Below are 24,078 nucleotides of genomic sequence, written 5' to 3' on the forward strand. Positions count from 1 at the left end.
CCCACTCGCTACGCGGTGATGGTAGCTAATTCCACGGCCGCCGCTGCCGAGCGGCAACAAATGGTTTGTCTACAGCGGCTCAAGTAAACAATAGAAATAATAACACCCGGTGTCGGGCGTGTCTATTGTGTATACACTATACAATACTAATGATATATATGTAACACCAATATTTTATTTATGCAATTTTTTATTTATTTAAACCAAAATGAGTAATTACATAATATATGTATATTACATAATACACATTTAAATAGCATGTATTTAGTAAAAAAAAATCGTTTAAATACCAAAAAAATTTAATATAAAAAAATTACAAATAAAATACATACAAATAATCGCAATTCATTTAATCATTCATAAATGTAATGCAAAATGGATTTTGTAAATAATAATACCAAAATAAAAGACAAATTTAAATAATACAATAACAAAAATAATAATACAAATTAATCATTCAGAATCTGAATACTCTGAATCAAAATCAGAACATTCAGAACCATTGGTATCACCTGTTCCTATTGTCATGATGTGTTGATCTTCGGCAGGTTCTTCCTCCAAAATTTCATCTGTGATGAAGTCAATTTTCCAGAATTTGTGTTCCTCCTTTACGACATGCTCAACAAAATTGGTCCACATTTCTTGCGTTACATGTTCTACGCCTTGTTTTAATAATTCTTGTACGTCTTTTATCTTGTATGTACTGTTATGCGTCCGGACATAATGTTTAACGGATGACCACGCGAGCTCTATCGGGTTTAGCTCGCAATGGTATGGAGGCAATCTTAATACGGTTTTATTGTTTTCTTTTGCATACTCGTCGATAACGTATTTTTCGTGTTCCGATTTTATTTTTTTTACTCTCTCTAACAATACTGCCTTTACTATTGGTTGTATTACGACCTCACCTTTACTTTCCAGCCAGTTTATAATGTCTTGTTTTTTCCACGACCTTACTGGAGTTGGATCTTTTTTTACGGAATGATACGAGGCATTATCCATAACAATGACTGCATTATCTTTAAGTAACGGTAAAATTTTGACAAACCATTCAAAAAAAGTAGAACCATTCATCTCATCATGGTAGTCGGATGAGTTTGTTTTTGATTCAAAACACAAAAGGCCCCCCGGGACAAAGCCGTCAGATGAACCAATGTGTAAGACGATGAGCCGTTTACCTTTGCCCGAGGGTTCCTTTTGTCCTGTTGTGAGGCCCCTTTTGAATGCGTCACGTCGTGAAGTGACCGAACTGCCGACCCATGTTCTACTATGCGTTTCTCCCGCGTTGACCCACGTCTCGTCTAAGTAATAGATCGGTCTGCCCTGTGCTCTGTATTGCTTTATGGTGCTCAAATAATTTTGCCGCCAAGTCACGAGGTCATCTCTTTCAAGAAGCGCGCTATTCCGACTTTTTTTGACGTATACAAACTGTAATTCTTTTAATATTTTTTGAAATGATGAACGTTTCATACTTGGTAATTGCTCATCTTCATTTATGGCAGTCAAAATCTTCGCAATTGTGGGCACTTCACGATTGAACCAAAAACTATGAATTTTTTGCCTAATTGCATTCTTGTCAAAATCATCCACTTTTTCAATAATTGTAGGTCTTATTTTCTTTTTGTTGGGCGATGATACAGTACCTTTATTTTTATACTCGGCCAAAGTAGTTTGGATTGTTCGTTGACCAATACCGCATGCCTTTGAAATTTTCATAATCATTTGTCTGTAGTTCAATCGGGGGCTTTCGGGATTTTCGAGTTGTTGATTGACTTCATCTTTGTACAGGTTTATGATTATTTGCTTTTGACCAGTACCAACAAACTGCAGAAAAAATAATTTAAATAATAAGAATTAGCAAAAGATAATTATAAAAAAAAAAAATTATAAATTTTTTAACTAAACACTTACCTTTCCACAAGGATTTTTTTTCTTAGGTGAATTAATATCATTACGATCCATTGTAGTCTTGCTAATACAATAAACTAAAAAATGTAGTCAACTAAAAAATGTAAAAACAATAAAAAAATGTGTAAAACACGTGATAAAAACTTGGTATGGGTTGTACGCCTTGTACGGCAATACGTAAAATACGGTAAACAGTAAAAACTATAGTCGCGCTGTATACAGACAACCACTGTCACGTGATACGTTTTTGGCGGTGACGAAAACGACATCGGCGGCGGCGGTGGTAACCTGACGGTGGCAAGCAAAAAATGTGGTATGGTGGTGGGAATGCGCGAACACGGACGTAATTTGGTCGCCGCCCAGTAGCGGTCTCTCGGTGGCCGGAGTATAAATAAGCATTATAGTAATTGAATGGAAATAAAGATAGGTAGGTTCCCCAAATGGCCAAATATTCAATAATTGCCTAGAATCCAAGTCAATGAAATTGAACTGCTATTGCATATTACCTAATAGGTACTAAATACAATCATTTTAATGTTTAACTATTTATGAAACAAAATTTAACAGTATTATAATCATTCAGTCATACAGGTGTATATTATATAAAAGAAAATTAAATTTGTGAAATTTGCGCATCATAGTGCATGAGTTGTTTAAAGTCTATGCTAAAATATTTCCTTAATTACATAAAAAACAATAATATATATACAATTTTTATACGTATTTAAACGTTGTTGAGGGATCAATTAAAATAACAAGCGAAAAAAAAATGTACCTATAAATATATAAGAACCACCCTGCTTAGGGGCGTGCCCAGGATTTTTTTTGGGGGATGGTTAGGTTTAACCTTAAATTTTTTAAGTCAAACTTCAATACTTAGAACAATTTCATTCAAATAAATGTAAGAATATACCTACTGTATTAATAAAAAAAAATAATATTTCATGTAAATTCGTTTAGTCAAAAATAAAATAAAAATAAATAATTTTTTGTCAGTTACAGAAATGTTGTGAAAGATTACAAATTTAATATTTATGATTTGCTTTCGTTGTAATAAAATTATTGTTATGATGTTATCAAGACGTGAAAACTGATTTCAACGTAAAACCCCGAAAACTGCAGCGATAAGAACCTGCCGTTATTGTACCACGAATATAAAATACGCAGAAATGTACTAAAAAGGGAATAAAACAGAAAGATCGTCAAATATTGTATTATTTTTATATTAATTATTATATAATCGGATTTTCCCATAATTCTATGTTAATGTATATTTTTTATTTTGTAAATATCGTTAAGTTGAAAAAAATTAACCAGTCAATTTGAAAAAAAAAACCACCTCTTTGGCACGCCCCAGACCCAGCTAAAATATATATATTATTAGGTACCTATATATAATACATATATTATATTAAAACATTGTTGTTAATTAATCAAAGATTCATACATGATATATTATTATATATTATTATATACATATATTGTTTAGAACTTATAGATTAGAAAAACAAAAACAACTGCGATTGTTAAAAAAAGTTAATTGTAAACTTAAGTCTAAAGATATGTTATAAAAGAATAATACCTATATACATATATATAGGTAATTAGGTACCTAATTATTATACATTATTTTAATAAAATTTTCACAATAATTTTAATAATACATAATATAAACACGCATATTATCAAAATATTATACAGTTATTTCAATTTTAATAAGCTATTGATAGATTATTAAAAATAGTTATATAGTATTCCAATATTGAACCATTATAAATAATAACTTTATAATATCATTAAGTTATTTGACAATTTATGTCATAATGATAATTAATTCAAAATAATATTTAATTATTTGGATTTTATATACATATAATTATTATATTCTCAATATGATATAACTATTTTAATTATAACATCACACTATTATCAAATTCAAAATATTGTTTTACAAAATAGTTATTTAAAATCAAAAGAATATTTGAAAAACAACTAATTGGTAATACATAAACGTTTATTTCATACTATTATTTTTTTAATGAAAACACGATATTTATAGAACATCATCATTACAAAATTGCTATCTGGGTATGTCAACGGAGTGTACATCACTCCAGTATTGCGATATTTACGGTTTCTTTTTTATATAAAAATTAATTAAAAATCTAATAATAAGACTACCGACTTGAAACCTTCACTGTTTTATTGCAAATATTCCTGGCTAACATCCCTGCTAGTTTTGTGTAAAAATACGAAAAACCCTGTAGGCACCGAGCTGACGGCTGGAGTCTGACCGATCGCACGGTGATCACCCGGCAACTGCGTGAAAAAAATTATTTAAATACCTAATAATTGGACTACAGACTTGAAACCTTCACTGTTAGTTTGCAAATGTTTCTGGCTACCATCCCTGCTAGTTTTGTGTAAAAATACGAAAAACCCTGTAGGCACCGAGCTGACGGCTGGAGTCTGGCCGATCGCAGTCTCGATTATAGGTTTTTCCATGGTTACGTTATAATATGATAAAATAAAATCATTATTTATTCATTCAAAATTTACACTCCGAAAAAAAATCATTTGATCCATTAATTCATTTTAAATAAAACTACCTGTCTTTAACACAAATTTATGCATTTTAGAAACCTGACCGCTATCGTATTCAGAGAATTTGTATCACATGGGAAATGCATTTTGGATACTTACAATTTGCATAAAGTGTTGTTGGAGTCGAGTTGTTGGAGTCCAAACTGTTTGGTGGTATTTAAATTGATGTTTTTATTTTTACAGTTGGTATTGTTCCGCCTGACACCACAAATTATGATGATTCCGATCGGACATCAAGTACTCTACATTTTTTAAAAATTATGTGCCCATTCTGCCAACAACATTTTATTTTTGAAATGACACTTATAACACATATAAACACTGCACATTTTCCAAGGCTAATAAAAAGGCCTTATGTAGCGAATAAAGTAAAACTGTTATATTCCTACGTCACTAACTTAACTTTATTGGTATTTGTTATTAATTTATCTTAATAATTTATAGGACCTAATAGCAAAAATAGCTATGGCCATTAAGAGTTTAAAAAATACAAATATAGAGGCCTTATATTATTATTTGAAAAGTTTCGATTGTAGATTCACAAATTTGGAACATCTGAACTACATTTTATTGAACCAAAGGGACGCCATTTTATCTGAAATGAACAATAATTTTAAAGTATGTAAAAAGTAAAAAAATAGCAATACAACAATAATAATAATATACAAATTATATTTACAGAACTTATCACGATACACAGATGTAAATAATTTAATTTATTATATAGAGTCCAAAAATGAGTTGAACACTATTCTAGATAATGACTCAGAAAGTATCACAATCCTCGTAAAAAATTATGTCCAGTCTTCATTTTCTAAAAAAATTGGAAAAAAAAAATTAATAAATTAGTCAAAGATTCCATTAAATTATGCCATAGCAAATCAGTTCAATATTACTTCAAATTTTTAAAATGTTCAAACAATTTTCCGGCAAACTTACATAATCAATTAAAAAACAATCAATTTCTAAATTTTTTTCAAACTCCATCAAACAACAACGCACAAAATTTCATTTTTTCTTCAATAGAGTCAACAACCGTATCCGATTTAGATTTAAAGATAACCACATTATTTCATTATAACTCCGTCCCGTCTACTGATGAGTAAGTATAAAAATATTAATTATATTAATATAATTATATATTAAAATATATATTTTTATTATTATACAGTGATCTTTTCAAACAAATTATTGAAAGCAAATCTAAATTAATAAAATTATCTATCGTAAAAAATTATATACATATATTTATGAGTCAAACACAAATATTCATAAGGGATGATAAATTTTTAATGAATATGAAAGAATTATTAAATAACAATGTATTAAAATATCTTGATTTTGAATTTATTAAGTTTATTAATGTAATGGATAAATGGTGGCATCATTATGCAACCATTAATGATCACCATACACATGTGTTGTAAGTATGACGTATATTTTAAAACAATAATTAATTAAAATATTGAATTTCAAATAGTAAAAAATAAAAAAAATTAATAATCAACGTAAAATGTATAATTTAACAGATATCCATATATTAAAGATTACCAATCATTTGATGTGTCAATTGACGAAGATTCTGTAATCGAATACACTATATTTAAAGAAGAAGAAATTGAATTGTATGTAGTTTGTGCATTATATACCTATAATGAACATTCTACTGTCTCACAACAGTACAATACGGTACTTGTTAATACTTTTACGTTTATGTCCTAACTAAATCCGTCTTGACAGCACTTTTATAACACTTTTTTTTTTCATTTTAGCTTGGTAACATTTTTAATCATATCAAAATAATAATGGCGGTGTTGAATATACATTTCATCGCATCAAAAACATCACTTAAAATAATATTAAATAAATTAAACGAAAAACAGTTAGTCCAAATCAATCAAATAAATAATAAAACAATATATTACATAGATGATCTTCAAAAAATAACTATTTATAAAAATACAAATAAAAATTCAACGGCAAGCAAAATTCTTACTATAACCGATGTAACATATATTGGGACTGCTTTGTTTCATGGAGTAAGTGGCAATAATCACGATTCACAAATTCAAATAATTTATTTAATTGTGTTTTGTCATCTGTTTCAGCTTCCAACAATAGTCTTTTGTAAATTACCTGTAATAAAGACATCATGGGATAAAGATTACATAATTAAAAAAATTATAAAAAAATACCAGTTTATCAAAAAATTAATTAACAACATAACAATAACACTTACAACGACTCCAGAACAAATACACATTGACTACACTAACCATTTACACAGTTACAAACAACTATTACAGAAAAAATTACCAACATTAATTACTAAAAAAAATGACTCAACCTTAACAATTGACGAACTTACTGACCTAATATTACAACCCAACAACCAACAACCAACAAATACAAACAGTAACATTCAACATAACATACAGACATATAACATAGAAAATTTAAAAATCAAAACAACAGACTTTTACCCGACCGACACTCAATTAAGGAGTTATATAAAAAAAACATTATGTTTTTTAATATTTTTATTATTTATTATTTTATTTTTATTATTATATTAATTTTTTTTCTTTGGATATATAATATATATATTATTATTATTACTATATTTATTTATTTATAATTATTATTATTATTATTATTATTATTATTTTTTTTTTTTTATTAGGAGGAACCTAATCCTAGACCTTGTCTAAAAAAGAAGTGAAGAAAATGGTAATTTTAATCAAATTGTGCTTTTATTATCTAAACATAATGCTGTATTAAAAAAGTGACTTGATGATAAAGCATTTAGAAAACATAATGTCACTTATATGAGTCATGATTCACAAAATGAGTTTATCGACTTATTAAGTAATGAAGTAAAAAAATAAAAATATTCAAGAAGTAAAAGAAGCAGATATATATTCGGTGATGGCAGATACCACACCTGATATTTCACATCGAGATCAGCTATCAGTCTGTGTTAGGTATGTGAATGCGGTTGGGGAAATATCAGAAAGGCTCCTGGAAATAATTGAAGGATCAGACAAAACTGGATTAGGTATCGCAGAAACAATTGAAAGTGTCATAATTAACGGTTCCCCCTCAAAATATTTCCAGACCTTCACTGTTAGTTTGCAAATGTTTCTGGCTACCATCCCTGCTAGTTTCGTGTAAAAATACGAAAAACCCTGTAGGCACCGAGCTGACGGCTGGAGTCTGACCGATCGCACGGAAATCACCCGGCAACTGCTCGAATTTGTTTTAAAAAAATTACGGGGTTGCGATTAAGGGACCTACGACATTTTTCTGAATTTTCCAAAGTACCTACCCGCGTGGGGGACACATCGGTGCGTATTTTGATATTGGTTGGAGCCCCGTCAGACAAGTATTGAGTGTGTGAGGGTCGACAGAATGAGAATGTATCTATGAGCAGTCAAAAAAAAACGTATTACGTAAATATCGAATCTTGGGGATTGCGATTAATTAATATCCAGTAATTGGTAACACTGGCCGAGTGAGTTCTATCGATGTGTGGTGAGCAGTGACAGTCACTGTTTCATTTCCTCATGCAACTTAGAGAGTAACACACTTCGTCTACATATTTTTGTCATGGCCTCTGTTGTGAGTATTATTTTTATGTTTATTAATTAACTTGATACAATGTCGCGTTCTTCACGCGCGTCCCTTTAACTACTCACTCCCGATATTCGCCTATTTTTGTTTCTTTTTTACTTTTGATTCCGGTGCTATACACGTTGTTTTCCGTCACGTTTCCTACGCCGCGTAACGGGCCTAAGTGCCATTTTTTTAAAATTAAAATATACTCCCAGCACGCATCCTCCAAAAAAACCATGTATTCGGATCCACTGCGAAAGTTTAACATTACGGTTAAGATGACGTAACACTGGTATTTGTTGTCTCCGTCTTACCAGTGCGTAATATAGCATAATTACGCTCGGCAGAACACTTGTACCTCCTATAGTTGGTTTTATACAATAATTAAATTTTTAAGTGAGTTTTGACCATTAAGTTTCATAATAGGTCGATTCACTCTAATTTTTAAACTAAGGTAGCTACAAGCATTCTGCCGAGTGTAATTTTCCCATATAACGCACTGGTAAGACGGAGACAACAAATACCAGTGTTAACTGTTATGTCTTCTTAACATTACGGTGAACGTAGCTGTAACATTTAAATTCTATATTAATCAGTTATTTTTGTCCATTCTGGGATTTCCATGATATTGTCAGGGAGGTTGTAAACGTATCAGCAGCTGTTATCTAAGCCATGTGATCAAGTAATACTCATTATAATATTTACATTTTTATTATAGACACAGAATGAAGAACTGCCTTTTCACCCAAAGAGTCGCAATGCTATTATTTTATGTATGGCCGACGACGAGTTTACAGAAAGATTTGTGGACACAAAATTAGGATTCCGGTCACACAAAACCCATACACCAACATGTCAGATGAAATTATCGCGTGTGGAACACAGAATCTGGACATTCCACGAAGAGTTGTATGCCAATTCTATAAACAAAAATTGTTGTTTTAGGTATGTTATTTCTTGTTATAAATTGTTTTGAAATATTTGAGCAATATGTGTTTATGATAGTATATTGAATTTCAGGTATGAACCATGTATGAGGTATACTAATGAGAAGGGATTTGGTGCAAAAATTGTATCGAATGTCCTCATTAAAAAAAATAAAATTATTCCTGGTTTAGGAGGACAATCATTTTTTATTCATCAAAATGATCTAAAAGCCGGTGTTAACGATTTTTCAGTCTTTACCCGCAGTCGTTCCCTAAAACAGCATGTTTACCTAGGCCCAGCTGCTTATATAAACCACGACTGCGAGTCGAACACAGTTTTTTCATCAATTGGTGAACCGTCTTATGTGCAAATAAAGTCAGTGAAAGAGATTCTCCCAGGAGAGGAGATTACTGTGTTCTACGGTCATGATTATTTTGGCAAAAATAATGCTAAGTGTGAGTGCATGACGTGTGAAAACAATAGGAAGGGCTTTTTCTCAAAAAAAGGTAATATTACATATTATTTTCATGCTTTCTTATATATATAAGCATTTCTTTAAAGTACATTATGACATTAGTTGTTACAGTATCGTCAATTATATTCCTATATTGCTTACACAATATACAATTGTACATACCACATATCAATTTCAATAATTTTAGTTTAAGCATTTTTTTTTTTTTTAAATACATTATAACATTAGTTCTTACTTATATTACAGTAGAGAGTATGGCAGTAGACAACCCACCCGGGTCCACAGTTAACGACCCGCCAGAGACCGTCAATGTTCCAGCATCTACTGAAACCGAAGGTAATACAGCTGTTTTTTGTTTTACATTCTACTTTTATCTTGTGAATTTCTTACCTATCGTCAATTATATTCCTTTATTGCTCACACAATATACAATTGTACATACCACATATCAATTTCAATAATTTTACTCTAAGCATTTTTTTTTTTTTTAAATACATTATAACATTAGTTCTTACTTATATTACAGTAGACAACCCACCCGGGTCCACAGTTAACGACCCGCCAGAGACCGTCAATGTTCCTGCATCTACTGAAACCGAAGGTAATACAGCTGTTTTTTGTTTTACATTCTACTTTTATCTTGTGAATTTCTTACCTATCGTCAATTATATTCTTTTATAGCTCATACAATTAAATTATGACAATAATTTTTACTTATATTACAGAAGAGTCTGAGACAGATAATGACAGTTCTACAGATACAGACGTTTCTTCATCTGACGAAAATGAAGTACACAAAAAAACTGACGATGAAGGTTCTATAAACTCAACAGGAAGTAGTGACGTAGACTCTCCTTATAAATACCATTGTTCCAACTGTGTTTTATCCTTCAAATATAATTGTTGGTATAAAAGACATATGGCAACCCATAACCCTGGGACTTTTACATGTCAATATTGCCCTAAAGTTTTTAAAAGGAAAGACACTATGCGAGAGCATCATTAACTTCATTTCGGTGGTCCGAAGCATAAGTGCTTGCATTGCGACAAAGAATTTGGCGACAAAAGAAATATGAACATGCATATAAAATTGATCCATCAAGGCTCAATGGTCAAATGTAAAATATGTCACAAAATGTATTCGGGAAAGAGACAATTGAGGTATCACGACAACCGTGTACATTAAAAAAAAAAACCGTTTGAGTGCAACATCTGTGCTGAAAGATTTCCTGTACCCTGCATGCTTAGTGATCATCGAATAAAAATGGTAATATATTGAAACTTCAATAACAATTATGAATTTATTAACATTGAATTTTTTTTTTTTCAGGACCACAAATAGAAAATTGTTGAACAATTGAAATTCTTCAGTGGCCTTACCAAAATGTATTATGTAATTGCCTTATGTATCATATTTCATTATCTTATAGTATAAGTCTTATACACAACTATCTCTTTTTTATACTTTTTAACCTAGCTTAAATACTTTTCAATAATGAACTGAAAATTGTAATGTAAAACTCAAAATATATTTAAAACTGCTGTATTTTTTAAAAAAATTTTGTTTGAAAAAACTCACCTATAATACACTCTTATCTCTTTTATAATAATGTCACTTTCTACAGTTATGTTTGTAAACTATATATGCCGGGTGAGTATAATATACTACCGGGTGAGTCTATATAATGTGCCGAGTGAGTCTAATATACTTAACCGGGTGAGTCTGTATAGTGTGCCGGGTGAATCTAAAAGTTAATTAGTTACAAAAGTATTAAAATAATATAATAATATTTATTTATTAAATAATATAATTTAATTTATTACAAAAGTATAAACAATGTCAACCACGGTTCTGGTTACTAGAAGCCATCAATACAATATTCTCTCTCTACGGTCACACTGCAACGAGTGGCCCCGTATTTCTTATTATCAAATTAATCTGATAACATGATTATCCACGCGACCCACGATTTAAGATAGTATGGTTGCCCAACGATCTATGATAAGACGGCATTGGATTTAAATCGGACCCCCGGCACTAGCGCTTCTAGTGGAGTGTGGACTATTAAAATAAAAATGTTAACGACTATAGAATATCTTAAATCGTGATTATAATATATGACAAGGTCATAGAATAATATACTATAATATAATAACTTTTTTTTTTTTTAGCATTATTTTGAATCAACATAATTTATGGTTTAACAAAGTAATTATGTTATATCTATGTGTTAACTAATTTAGATACTATATAATATTATAACATACGATTATTATAAATATATTTATACCTATTAATTTTCATTTTAACCGTTATGAGCGCTGTATGCGGGGGCCCCCGTAGATCACGTGACTTTTCGATTCAAACCGTATGCCGTGTAATAACATTTTTCTAATGGGTCGTTGGGCAACCAGTCTATCTTAAATCGTGACGCGACCACGCCGACGTCAAAGTAATGTCTTATTATTTCATTATTCTCATTTTTATTATGTTAATTATATTAAATTTTTGATCGTAAATCACATACTTACCTGATGATACTTACTTGATACTTACCTTCACTCGTTCGGATTGTCTGTTCATTTTAATGCCCCCCCCCCCCCCCCAAAAAAAAAAAAAAAAAAATAAAACAAAATCCTAGATCCGCCGCTGATATTATGTATCATTATATTTAAATTATTATATTATGTATCATTATATAGATTGGATCTAGACCTTGTCTTGAAAGCATACGAGTAATATCAAATAGTATGTTTAGCACTTCTTGATTAAATTTGTTTTGGTGCTCATCATTAATTGCTTGCTCTCTATTTTTCTTATTAAGAATGCATTCAATATGGCCGGAAAAATTTAAGAAATTGCTGAAATCTATTAATGCTGATTTATGAGCAATTGATGTGAAATGCTGATGAAGTTTCCCAGGTTTTTTAATTCCTCTTCCTTTCATCTTATGCCAAGAACGGACACCTATTTCACTCCAAGCAGAATCAGAATAATTTCTATTAGGCCCATTTGGAAATAAAGTGCAAATAAAACAAAAAGCAGCATCTTTAATTAAGCTATATTCTAAATGAGGGTATTCATTATACCACAATGAACTAAATTGGCATTGCTTTCCGGGTGTTATATCTAAGTTTTTTGGAAAGTTTGCAAGTTTGGGTTGATGTGGCCCCAAACTTAAAAGATATTTCCTTTGAGAAGATGTTTTTACGACTGATCGTTTACCAGGATCATGCTTAGTGATGTGAGCTCGGTAAATTTACGGGTAAAAGTAATTTTACGTAAATTTTACCGAGCTTTTTTTTACCCGGTAATTTTTTTTTACCATTGAAAAAAATTGAGTGACCCCTTATTTTAAATGTTTTTACAAGTGGAATACGTTTATTTAGTTGGTATTTCTGTATTTTAGTTTATTATCTATATGAGTTTATGACTATATTTAGATTTATTTAAAAAGTAAACATTGACAGTGTAGTAGTTTGTACTAGGTACCCTGTGTATTAATAACATGCGCGATTGCGCAAATAAGCATGATAAATTTTATCGTTGTTTATTTCCAAGTTTTAAAATTAGCTGACGGTTATCGGTGTTATTTGTTATCATTTATTACTAATTATGATTATTATAATATTATTAATTACTATTTTATGTTCCTGATTACGATTATCATAAATGTATGAACTTAAAGATTAACGACGTAAATGTAAGTTATATTATATTTTATGAAAATTATTTCAAAATAACTAATAAGTACCTACTTAAAAAATCAAACCAAAAATGATAAAAACCAAATGCTATATTAAACATGGTGACAAGTATTTGTGTAAATATTGTGAAAAAAGTTACAAGGAAAATGTTACGAGAATGGCTTTACATATTAAAAAAGAATGTACAAAAGTACCAAAACATATATTGGACAACTTTTCATCAAAGTATGCACGTAAGTAGCTCATCAGTTTCACATACCTAATAATAAATAATTTATAAAAACCTTTTGAACTATTCTTAAAATATTATCTTTTTATATTTATTAGGTACTTATGTTGAAAAACCTAATGAGGAAAATAGCTGCAGTAATTTTGACCAATTCGACACCACCTGAAGTTGAAACCAAAAACTCAAAAGTGTCTTGCCAACAAAGTGTATTGAACTTTGTTGATACTATGAGCAATGAAGAAAAGGTAAAATAGTTAATTATTTGTATTTATATCTGTAAAAAATCATATTATACATTTTAAATGGAAATATAATTTGATAAGTTCTCATTACACACTACTATTATTAATACTATTACAATAATACTATTTGTGACTTAAAACATAATATTATATAGATAAAAGTACTTCAAATTTGTTATTTTTATGATAGGAATTATATTATATTTAAAATCAAATAATTAAATTAATTTGTGGGAATACAATGTATTTCTTATATAAATATGACAATATCTAATTTATAAATTTAATGTATGAAATAATGTTAGAAATTTGAAATTATTTTAGTTGCGTCTGGATGAGTTAATGGTAAGAGCTATATTTTCTTCTACTGTACCATTTTCAATTGTAGAAAACACTCATTGGATTAATTTTTTTAAGGCTCTAAGGCCAAGTTACACACCTCCTTCACGTTATGTCTTATCCAAAAGACTTTTAAATAATGAGTATGAAAGAATTAATTGTGAAGTCAACAATAAGATTAAAAACAGTAAAGTTTATGGAATTCAAATTGATGGTTGGAGTAATATAAGGTTAGTTAGCATCAAAAAACTGTATCATAGTAAAACTGTAGCATCAATATTTTGATTTATGTTGAAGTTAGTTATAATTTTATTATTCATCTACATTATTTTAACCTAATTTAACTTGGTAAATAGCTAAAATAATTTTAGTTTATAGTTTGCCACAATGTTCAAAAGATTTTAATGTTAAATTAAAAATTAATTATTTATTTAAACTAATTTCAATAGGTACCTAATAAGTGGTAATAACTTTTAGGTACATATTTTTTTTTTACATATTTCTTTATTTAAACACATTGTTATATTATTACTTATTAGCTTTCATGTATATTATTATCTTATATACAATTTAAAATAATAATCATATAAATATTTCAGAAATGAGTCCATAATGAATATCATAGTTACTACTCCAAAACCATTTGTATTTAAAACAATAGATTGTAACACAGAGCGTCATACAGGGGAATATATTGCTACTGAACTGGGTAAAGTGATTGATGATTTGGATAGAAATAAATGTCTTGGAGTTGTTACAGATAATGCATCATCCATGAAAAAAGCATGGATACTTTTACAAAAAGATGACCGTTTCAAAAATTTACCAATTGCATTTTATTCATGTATTTGCCACACTTTAAATCTTTTGATAGCTGATATAATTAAATTAAAATCATGTATGGAAATTGAAAAAAAATCTAAAAACATAGTCAAAAATATAATTAGCAGTCATATTCTTAAAGGTAATGTATTTAACAATAAATTATATATAATATAATATATAATTATATTATAGTAGCTATTTAAAATAATACACTGTACCTGATGTAGTAATGTATTATTGTATGACTTTTTAATAGCCAACTTTACGAACATTCAAAAAACAAAAAAAATTGACTGTTCCTTAAAACTACCAGTTACAACAAGATGGGGTTCACTTTGTATATGCTTAAAGAGTCTTCATAAAAATAAAAATGTACTACAATAGCTAGCTGTCTCTGAAGATTTAAGTGTAAGTGATATTTAGATATACCTATATAAATGTTATAATATTTACATAATATATTCAATAAATGATAAAAACAAAAACTAACAAGAAATATTATTGATCAAATTATTTTGTAGGTAATTGAAAGACTTGACAAAAGTGTAAAACAAAGCATTTTATCAGATGAATTCTGGGAGCTTGTTGAAAGTATTATTACTCTAATTAGTCCAATCACTCTTTGGATAACAAAATTAGAGTCTGATATACCAAGGTTGTCTGATGTTCCGGCTGCTTTGAATGATATAAAAAACAATGTTATGTTGCAAATGTCTACTTCTCCTATACTCTTAGAAGAACAAAATATTTTAAATGAAGCATTTGATAAACTTATGATATGGCTATTCATCCGATTCATTATGCAGCAAACGTCTTAGACCCAAAATATCAAGGGAAAGATTTACCTCAAGGATGTGATGTAGAGGGAATTGTTTATATACAAAAAGTTGCTGATAAATTATTAACACCAAATGAATATAACAAGGTAAATATACAATTGTTATAAATATTTCTGTATTATGTTTTTTCATCAAATAACTACTTATTTCATACTTGTCAGTGTTTTATTAAATAATAATATTACTTTGTTAAATAAATTATACAATTAATGGGTACTATCAATGAGATCATATTAAAATATTATTGAATTGTAACCTATTGTTTTGACTAAAAATTAACTGTTTGTAAATTTAATATTTTTGTATTGGTTTTTTGTGTATTTAATTTTCATTTTATTTCACAGATAATAATTGAACTAGCCGAGTATCGTTCACACGAAGGATTATGGGCCAAAGATATTCTATGGAACAATATTGATGATATTGAAGCACGTATCTGGTGGAATGGCCTTTGTTCAAACACAAGTCTATCAAAAGTAGCATCTGCTATTCTTTTCTTGCCTGCATCCTCAGCAGCTACAGAGCGTTCTTTTAGCTCTTATTCACTTATCCATACTAAAAGGAGAAATCGCCTCACAAATTTAACAGCCAAAAAGTTACTATTTATTTATGAACATATAAATAATCGAGACCTGGAAGTGTCAAAACCGGTAAAAAGTGTACAAACAAACCAAGAATCTTTAACCGTTAACAATGACGATGATGAGCCTTCCTGTAGTTAGGTATCAGGCTTGTAGTTCTACTAGTTCTAGTAGTGAGAACGAGGAAGAATATTACAATACTGATGACATAGTAGTAGAGTCTGAAGGAGATCAGTTTGGTGAAACTGATTCAAGTGATGATGATTTTTTTAACTCCATTAAACCTAATCTTGATTAAGTAAATATATGTTCCGAACTTAAATTAAATTTTTAATTATTATTATGTATTACTGTATTAGGTACTGTATAAGTCTGCAGACAGTTTTGTTAATGATTTAAGTTTTCTTGTTTTTTAAAGATATGTTACTTATTTTGTTATTTGTTCTGTTGTTTATTATATTATAAACTATTAATTTATTTGTTTTATTTTGATAAAAGTAATTATATTTAAAAAAAACAAAGTAATTGAACTATTGAAGTAATGTTTTTATGTTTAATACAAGTTTCATGATTTATTTTACATAATATAGTTTTATGTTAATTCATAAAAATGGTGAAAAAAGGTAAAAAATTTGATACATAAGCTTTATTTGAAAATTGTAGAAAAATTTCACTTAAAATTAGTTTTTTTTCAAAATTTACCAATTTACCGAATTTTACGTAAATTTTACCGGTAAATTTACCGAAATTTTTTTACCGGTAAATTCCACATCTCTAATCATGCTCAAGAAAATAGTCAACATTTTCTTTTGGTGCAACTTGTGAAAGCGATACTAAGGAGTTTAAGACTAAATTGCTTATGGATAAGTATTTTTCAGATTCTGCTTTAATTGAAGATATTATATGAAAAGTAGAAACTAAAAAAGAAATTGGATTTGGCGCATTTTCAGTTTTTAGTTTTTTTAAAAGCATACTACAGTCCTGAAAGCTATTTATAAGCGATTCAAGCATTCCAGCGCAAGCAACCCAATCATAAGCACAACTGCTACTTTCTGAAATAATTAATAGGTATTCTTAATATAAACTATCTTAAATTATTATTTTTTGATAAATTAGATAATATCAATGAAGGTAGTAAACTAGTAAAACGCATACAAAAATAATTTTTACCTGTGCCACTGCTATTATCCAAGATAATATTTGAATTTTCTAAATATTCATTAATTATTTTAAAACTATTTTCTACATTTTCAACCATGTCTGTAGTGTTTATCTCCAACTCAACTGGTTTTGTTTTAACCTAATTTGTGTTAGGTATATATTAGGTGTATATATATATTCAACTACTAACTACTATAGTATAATAAATTGATGCATGTAAGATGTAAAATTAAGTAATACAATATATTGTAAAACACCACACCACGGTGTCACCACCACCCATAAAACTTACATCAGATTCTATATTAATTGATCCAGGTTTTATTGGAGATAATGAACTTTTATTAAGTATTTTTTCATCAGTAGAACTGTGACCATTTTTCTAAATTTAAAAAACAAAAATATATTGTGTGAATACTTTTAATTTTATTAATTAAATGTATATATATTATTATTATATACCTTTTCAATATCTTCTTCCAATATTGTTGTTGAAATAGAGGGAAAATCGATGATTTCAGAATTAGTAGGTTGAGAATCATTTTTGTTATTTTCCTGTAATTTAATAAAACCATAATAGGTAATAATCTATGAGTATGATGACTATTGGTGGAAATTTGTTTTTAATAAAAACAATAAATATAATGTGTACTACCTCCATATTATGCATTGATGTTGAATCCAAAGTACATTTTTTTTTTGATGATGCAAGAATAAAAAGGTTATCTGGAGCTCCTAAATGTTTCACCCTAACTTTTTCCCCTCCATGTTGAGTCAATTCATGTTTTTTTTTTATAATCATCGTCAAAAGTACTACCACGTTTTAAACATACTAATTCAGTCCTATTTCTTTTTTTGTTTGTGTTCATGTTCATATTTGGCTTTATTATTTTAAATTCACAACAAGTCACAACAGTAGGTGGGTTACCCTGGCACCCCAGTGTTCGAATTTTTTATTTTTTTTTTTACCATTAATTGTACTATAATTTGTACCAATTTGTACCGTAAATTTCAGAATTTGTACCAAAGTATTTCCCCCGGAAAAATCGATTTTCCGCTGGGGTGCCAGGGTAACGATACACCAGCACCCCCGTTGCTAAAAAATGGACTTTTAACAATTTTTTTTTTTACCATTAATTGTACTATAATTTGTACCGATTTGTACCATAAGTTTCAGAATTTGTACCAAAGTATTTCCCCCGGAAAAATCGATTTTCCGCCGGAGCGCCAAACGCATGAAGACTAGAGATAAGGAGGCCAAACACTGCTGGCCGCCTGCACAAAAATTGGTTCTATAAAACATCGCACACTAATTTCTCCACCAGTCTGCGTGGCGGTCAAATCCGAGGCTGGCTCGGAGTATAATTAACCCGTATAAGATAGGGACATACTCGACTTTATTACATTTAAAAAATTATAATTAAAAAAATAATAATCGTATTTAAATTAGAATTACACCATCGTATTCAGCGCAAATTTATCTTTAAGAATGTTCTATATTTACGTAATATATGTACATATAAATAGTAAAAAAAAATTTAAAAAAAATGTAAACCGTCACGTTTACATAATTATTTTACAATATAATTTTTATTATTATTTACAGTTTAGATACTTTCCTGTTTTTTTTTGTTTTTTCTTTGCTAGTCATCGTATCTTTATAATTGGCTCTTTTGACAATAAAACACATGCGCATTATTAAAAAAAATCGCACAATGGCTTTAGAAAATTCTTCTTTATGATCTACACAACCGACTAATTGGATTGAATCCCCTTGTTCAATCATTTCCGTAATAGTTAGTAAAGTATTCATATTAAGTTCTTCATTGTTTAATGCTTCTAGTGTCGATTTTTCTAAAGTAGAAATTAAACTAAATAGATTATTTGATGAATGTATTAAGTTGCCCTTTGATCGCATGTCTATAAGTTTGTCTCTAGATGAAGACAAACAATCGTTTCTTAAACTAGAGAGACATTTTTTACACTTAGTAAATCGGTTTGCCTTTCTAGCTATATAACCTGCTAAGTATGATAATACTTGACTTGAAGTACTGGTAGACCTATAATCATGGTCATGCATTAATGCTATAACGTCAGGAAGTTCTTCAAACTGGCCTTTGTCTATAATTGAATCTAACTCTCCTTCTAGTGTATCTTTTGTTACATTCACATTTGATAAATCTTGAATATTTATTAATGTTTCAATCATTTCTCCACCAGTTACATTACTATTTTTTGGTGGTTTAATTAATGAGTATGTGCTGATGAGACGAAACATTTGAATAAATAAGACAGAATCCGGATGATCATTTGAACCACAAGCACTTCTCATCATACCAAAGAATCTCTAAAAACAAAAATAAACTTTGCAGTAGACAGCATTTAAACTTTTAAGAATAACAGAATAAAATATTAAATTATTAGGTACCTCAAGAGCATCTTGGTTCAAGCGAGAAGTCATAAGATATGTATACCCACATTCATTGACCAAAAACTGTAATAACTCCAATGACGCTTTTAAAGAAACTTTAAGTCCATAACATGTATTATCAGTAATAAATTCATAATTTAAACTTTTGGCTCTAGTTTCCCAATCCGTCAAGTAGATATAGAAATCTTTAATGCACTAAAATATTGAAGAATATTCATTTTTCCCAATTATTTAATAGGAAATTACAATTCATACAATATAATATTATCTAATTATTTTACCTTTTCTTCTATTGAATATATTTTTAGTGCTTGTCTGGGAGTGCGAGAGTTCATTGCTTTGATTAATGTGTTTACTTTATTAATTAAAACTATGCTATTATTACAGTCTTTTAGATTTACATTTGTTGCACTATATAGCTCCATAGCTATAGCTGTATCATTACTGAAAAACTAAAGAATATTAAGATTGAAATACTATTGTACTTATAAATACTTTTTATTGCAATTGTGTAATCTAAACTTATTACGCGAAATGCTCGACCAACATTCATTTTTTGATAAAATTTTGGATGTATGTCTTCATGTTGTAATTTTGACACTTTTAGTGAATAATCAAACAACTTTTCTTCATCAACTACTGCTTCCCAATGTTTGATTTTAATGCCTCCTTCTGGTGTCTAATATTATATTAAGATTATTTATATTATTTATTAGTTTATACCTACTTCATATTAAATAGTCTTATTTTTAAATTATAATCAATGATTGTAAATTAAATGTACGCATTCAAAAAAAATGATCATGTTAATTTCAAACACTGATAGTTGTGCACATAATTTAAATATTTACCCAAGTTTCTCTTCGTTTTATAAGATAATTTCTAAAATTTTTTATCAAATGTGGGAAATCAGACATAAACCACAATCTTCTTTTTTCATCACAGATATGTTCACAGCTTACAATACTTTCTGTTAACCAAATTTATTCCACATACTTCTGTTCCATTGAGCTCCATCTGTGGTAACAACATCAACGAAAAAACCAGACTTCTCAAGAAGAACGATGGCTTCTATAATGATTTGATGTAAAACAGAACTATTTGCTGCGCCTTTACTTAGGAAGCATGTCACAGCTTGAACCCACGTCCCTCGAAAAGGTTGAAACATGATGACTAATGCATGATCTCCTATAACATTTTTTTGGTGTTCTGGTGTGTGCTTTCCAAGATCAGTAAAACCATTTATTTTCAATGTTTTTTTGTCAAACACCAATTGTTCTGATACTTTCATTTCATCTAAGAGTAATGTTCCTATAATAAAATAATAAGAACTAACATTTTACAAATTATAATGCATACATTCAAAAAAAGATTATAAAATATAACTACCTACAACTTATAAGTAAAGCACAATTAGTAGTTACCTCTTCTTTCTTCAGGCTTCATGTGGAAAGATTTTTCTTTTAGAGAAGCAAAAGTGCTAGACTGAAATCCATAAACACCTTTTGTGTGCAATAAATATTTTTGTAAAGTTTCTATGGTAGGTAATGGTAGATACCATGAATTCTTAGGTGTTCGTATGTTTTTCTACTTTTAATTCTTATTAGAATACATTCATAAATCCAATTCAAAGTGTACCTTCTTCCATTAGCTCTAGAAACTTTTGATGCATCTAAACATGCCTTTATAGCTTCTTGTTGACTATTTGGTAATAGTTTAATTGCTTCCATTATTGGTTCAAGATTTTTAGTTGCACATTCTTTTTTCAGATAGTCTACATTAGACCTCATTTGGTTTACCTGAAAAAGTACACATTCATAAGACACAAACATTTAATAAGTATTATATGATGAAACATTATTAATGTCTATAGTGATTGAAGTATGCCATTTGAACAATTAAATAATAATAATAATAAATAATATTATTATTGTAATTACTTTTATTCTAAGTCTTGCATTTTTTCTTTTCAGGGACTTAGCTGTATTTTGGTTTTGTTTATTTTTTTTAAAATATGGTTTCAAAATCTTGTTACGGTATTTATCAGCCATTCTTTTCCTATCTAATCTACATTCAAAACAACTTTTACTAAGAAAGCCACGTTGGCCATCTTGTCTTATGATGTAACCTTTGCATAAATTGGATTTTCTACAAATGGTAATTTTAATCACAATTTTAATTGAATGTAGGTACTTACTAAAAAATATAAATATTAGTTAAATTACCCAATCATATTATTTGGAAGCATTAACGTCCCTTGACAAATAATAAAATCGTGAACTTTTTTAATACATGCATTTAAATCTTTTATACATGTTATTTCATCAAAATTTAAAGATTGTAAAGAGATTTCACTATTGTTTAAAAAAATCTGTTGGACAAAACAAAAATGTTGGATTAAACATAATAGGGATCTATTATTTTTAAAGGTGGGTCGAACTTAAAATCTAAATGTCGAAGCAGTTCAACCCACCACTAATAATATTACTACATAACTAGCATTAGCAATCAAATATGTATACTTAATATGTAGATATACAGGTATGACTAAATATAGTCATCAGAATGATTAATTAATTAACAATTAATAAGGTACAGTATTTTTTAAAAATATTACCTGGATTTTTAAATTTTCATCTATAGTAATTTTTTTTTCTGACCCTAATTCCCAACGTACATAATAAATGTGGTTTGGTAGTAAGCCACATGTCCATTTATTGTCAGGTTTATGTATTTTATCTCTAAGGTCCAGTAGTAACTTAAAGTTTAAACGTGATGTTTCAGAATATTGTACCTGAGTATTTCCTGTTGCTTTGGTAGAATCTATAGCCAACAATTGGAGCTTGGGTCTCTTTGTACAAATAAAATTATCAGGTTTTTTTTGTGGGGACTTTCTTTTATTTGCTGGGGCAGTAGATAAATAAGATGGTAGATTGGGAAAGATTGTAGGTATAGCTTTATATTTTAACGTAGGCTTTCCTTTTTCTATTTTATCAACCTTACCACAAGGGAGCTTTATTTCATAATATTTTTCAATATCACCTTCTAAAAAATGTAATTCACATACTCCACAATTTGGGGTAAGTACCTTATCTTTTCTTGGGATCGCTTTGGCCCATTTATTTAAAAGCTCAGGGTCCTAAAAATAATATGGATATTATTATGGGTATTTGTATAAATAATACAATTACTTACCTTTGGTGCTTTAAATATACTTTTATTTCGAATGCCATTTAACAAATTATATTTTTTTTCTTTAGAATTGCCAGTTGAACACCCAGGGGCATAACAATTTCGACTCATTTTTATCTATTTTAATATCTAAAACTTAATTTAATTTTAAAAAATGAAGAACATAACACGTAAAAATATCGAAAACTTTAAGTGCTTATAGTTACTTTAAGCTTTTTATCAATAATTCCTCAATTTGATGTAATCAATCGGTATCGTCAAAATAGAAAATAATATGCACCAGTATAAATGTAAATATGTATAAATTATATTGTAAAATACCTAATTATATATAATAATTATGTAAACGTGACAGTTTACATTTTTTAAAAATTTTTTTTTACTATTTATATGTACATATATTACGTAAATATATAACATTCTTAAAGATAAATTTGCGCTGAATACGATGGTGTAATTCTAATTTAAATACGATTATTATTTTTTTAATTATAATTTTTTAAATGTAATAAAGTCGAGTATGTCCCAATCTAATACGGGTTAATTATACTCCGAGCCAGCCTCGGATTTGACCGCCACGCAGACTTGTGGAGAAATTAGTGCGCTATGTTTTACGGGACGTTTTTTGTGGTAGAGTTTGGCCTCCTTATCTCTAGTCTTCATGGCCAAACGTTACACCAGCACCCCCGTTGCTAATTTGACTAATAAAAATGTTGGCTTACTTATACAGCTGAATTTGCGCCTTTTATCTGTCGAGTTGAGTATTTAAATGCAGGGTACTATATCATGAGCAATATTTGTATTTTGTACCTAATTTTTCCTAGTACAATCCAGAAGACAGAATAAGTTTGTAAATTGTAACATTTTTTTAAAATATTAATTGTACTATAATTTGTAATGATATGTACCACTAACTTAGGAATTTGTATAAAGTTCTGCTCTGATCGTTCTTAAATATATATAGGTAACTATAACAAAACCACAAAATGTATTATAGTATAA

The 24,078-nt window shown here is 28.8% G+C and overlaps 1 protein-coding gene across 1 annotated transcript; it reads right to left on the minus strand.

Moving 5' to 3' along the window:
* Nucleotides 1-453: 453 nt before the first annotated feature.
* Nucleotides 454-1,962, minus strand: LOC107170810 (uncharacterized). Its single transcript, XM_089228026.1, has 2 exons — nucleotides 1,912-1,962; nucleotides 454-1,824 (listed from the first exon to the last, which is right to left on the minus strand). Exons 1-2 carry the CDS (start codon nucleotides 1,960-1,962, stop codon nucleotides 454-456), a joined length of 1,422 nt encoding a protein of 473 aa, XP_089084152.1.
* Nucleotides 1,963-24,078: the final 22,116 nt, after the last annotated feature.

This window comes from Diuraphis noxia, unplaced genomic scaffold, assembly GCF_037042655.1.
Source record: "Diuraphis noxia isolate RWA-SAM2 unplaced genomic scaffold, SU_Dnox_SAM2 contig0001, whole genome shotgun sequence".
NCBI classification, from domain to species: Eukaryota; Metazoa; Arthropoda; class Insecta; order Hemiptera; family Aphididae; genus Diuraphis; species Diuraphis noxia.

What these genes read in the sequence shown, in the direction of transcription:
- LOC107170810 (XM_089228026.1), bottom strand. Translation starts at nt 1,962, where the DNA reads ATGGATCGTAATGATATTAATTCACCTAAGAAAAAAAATCCTTGTGGA. An exon ending in AAAAAAATCCTTGTGGAAAG is followed by an intron (nt 1,825 to 1,911) that starts GTAAGTGTTTAG and finishes TTTTTTCTGCAG; the next exon opens with TTTGTTGGTACTGGTCAAAA.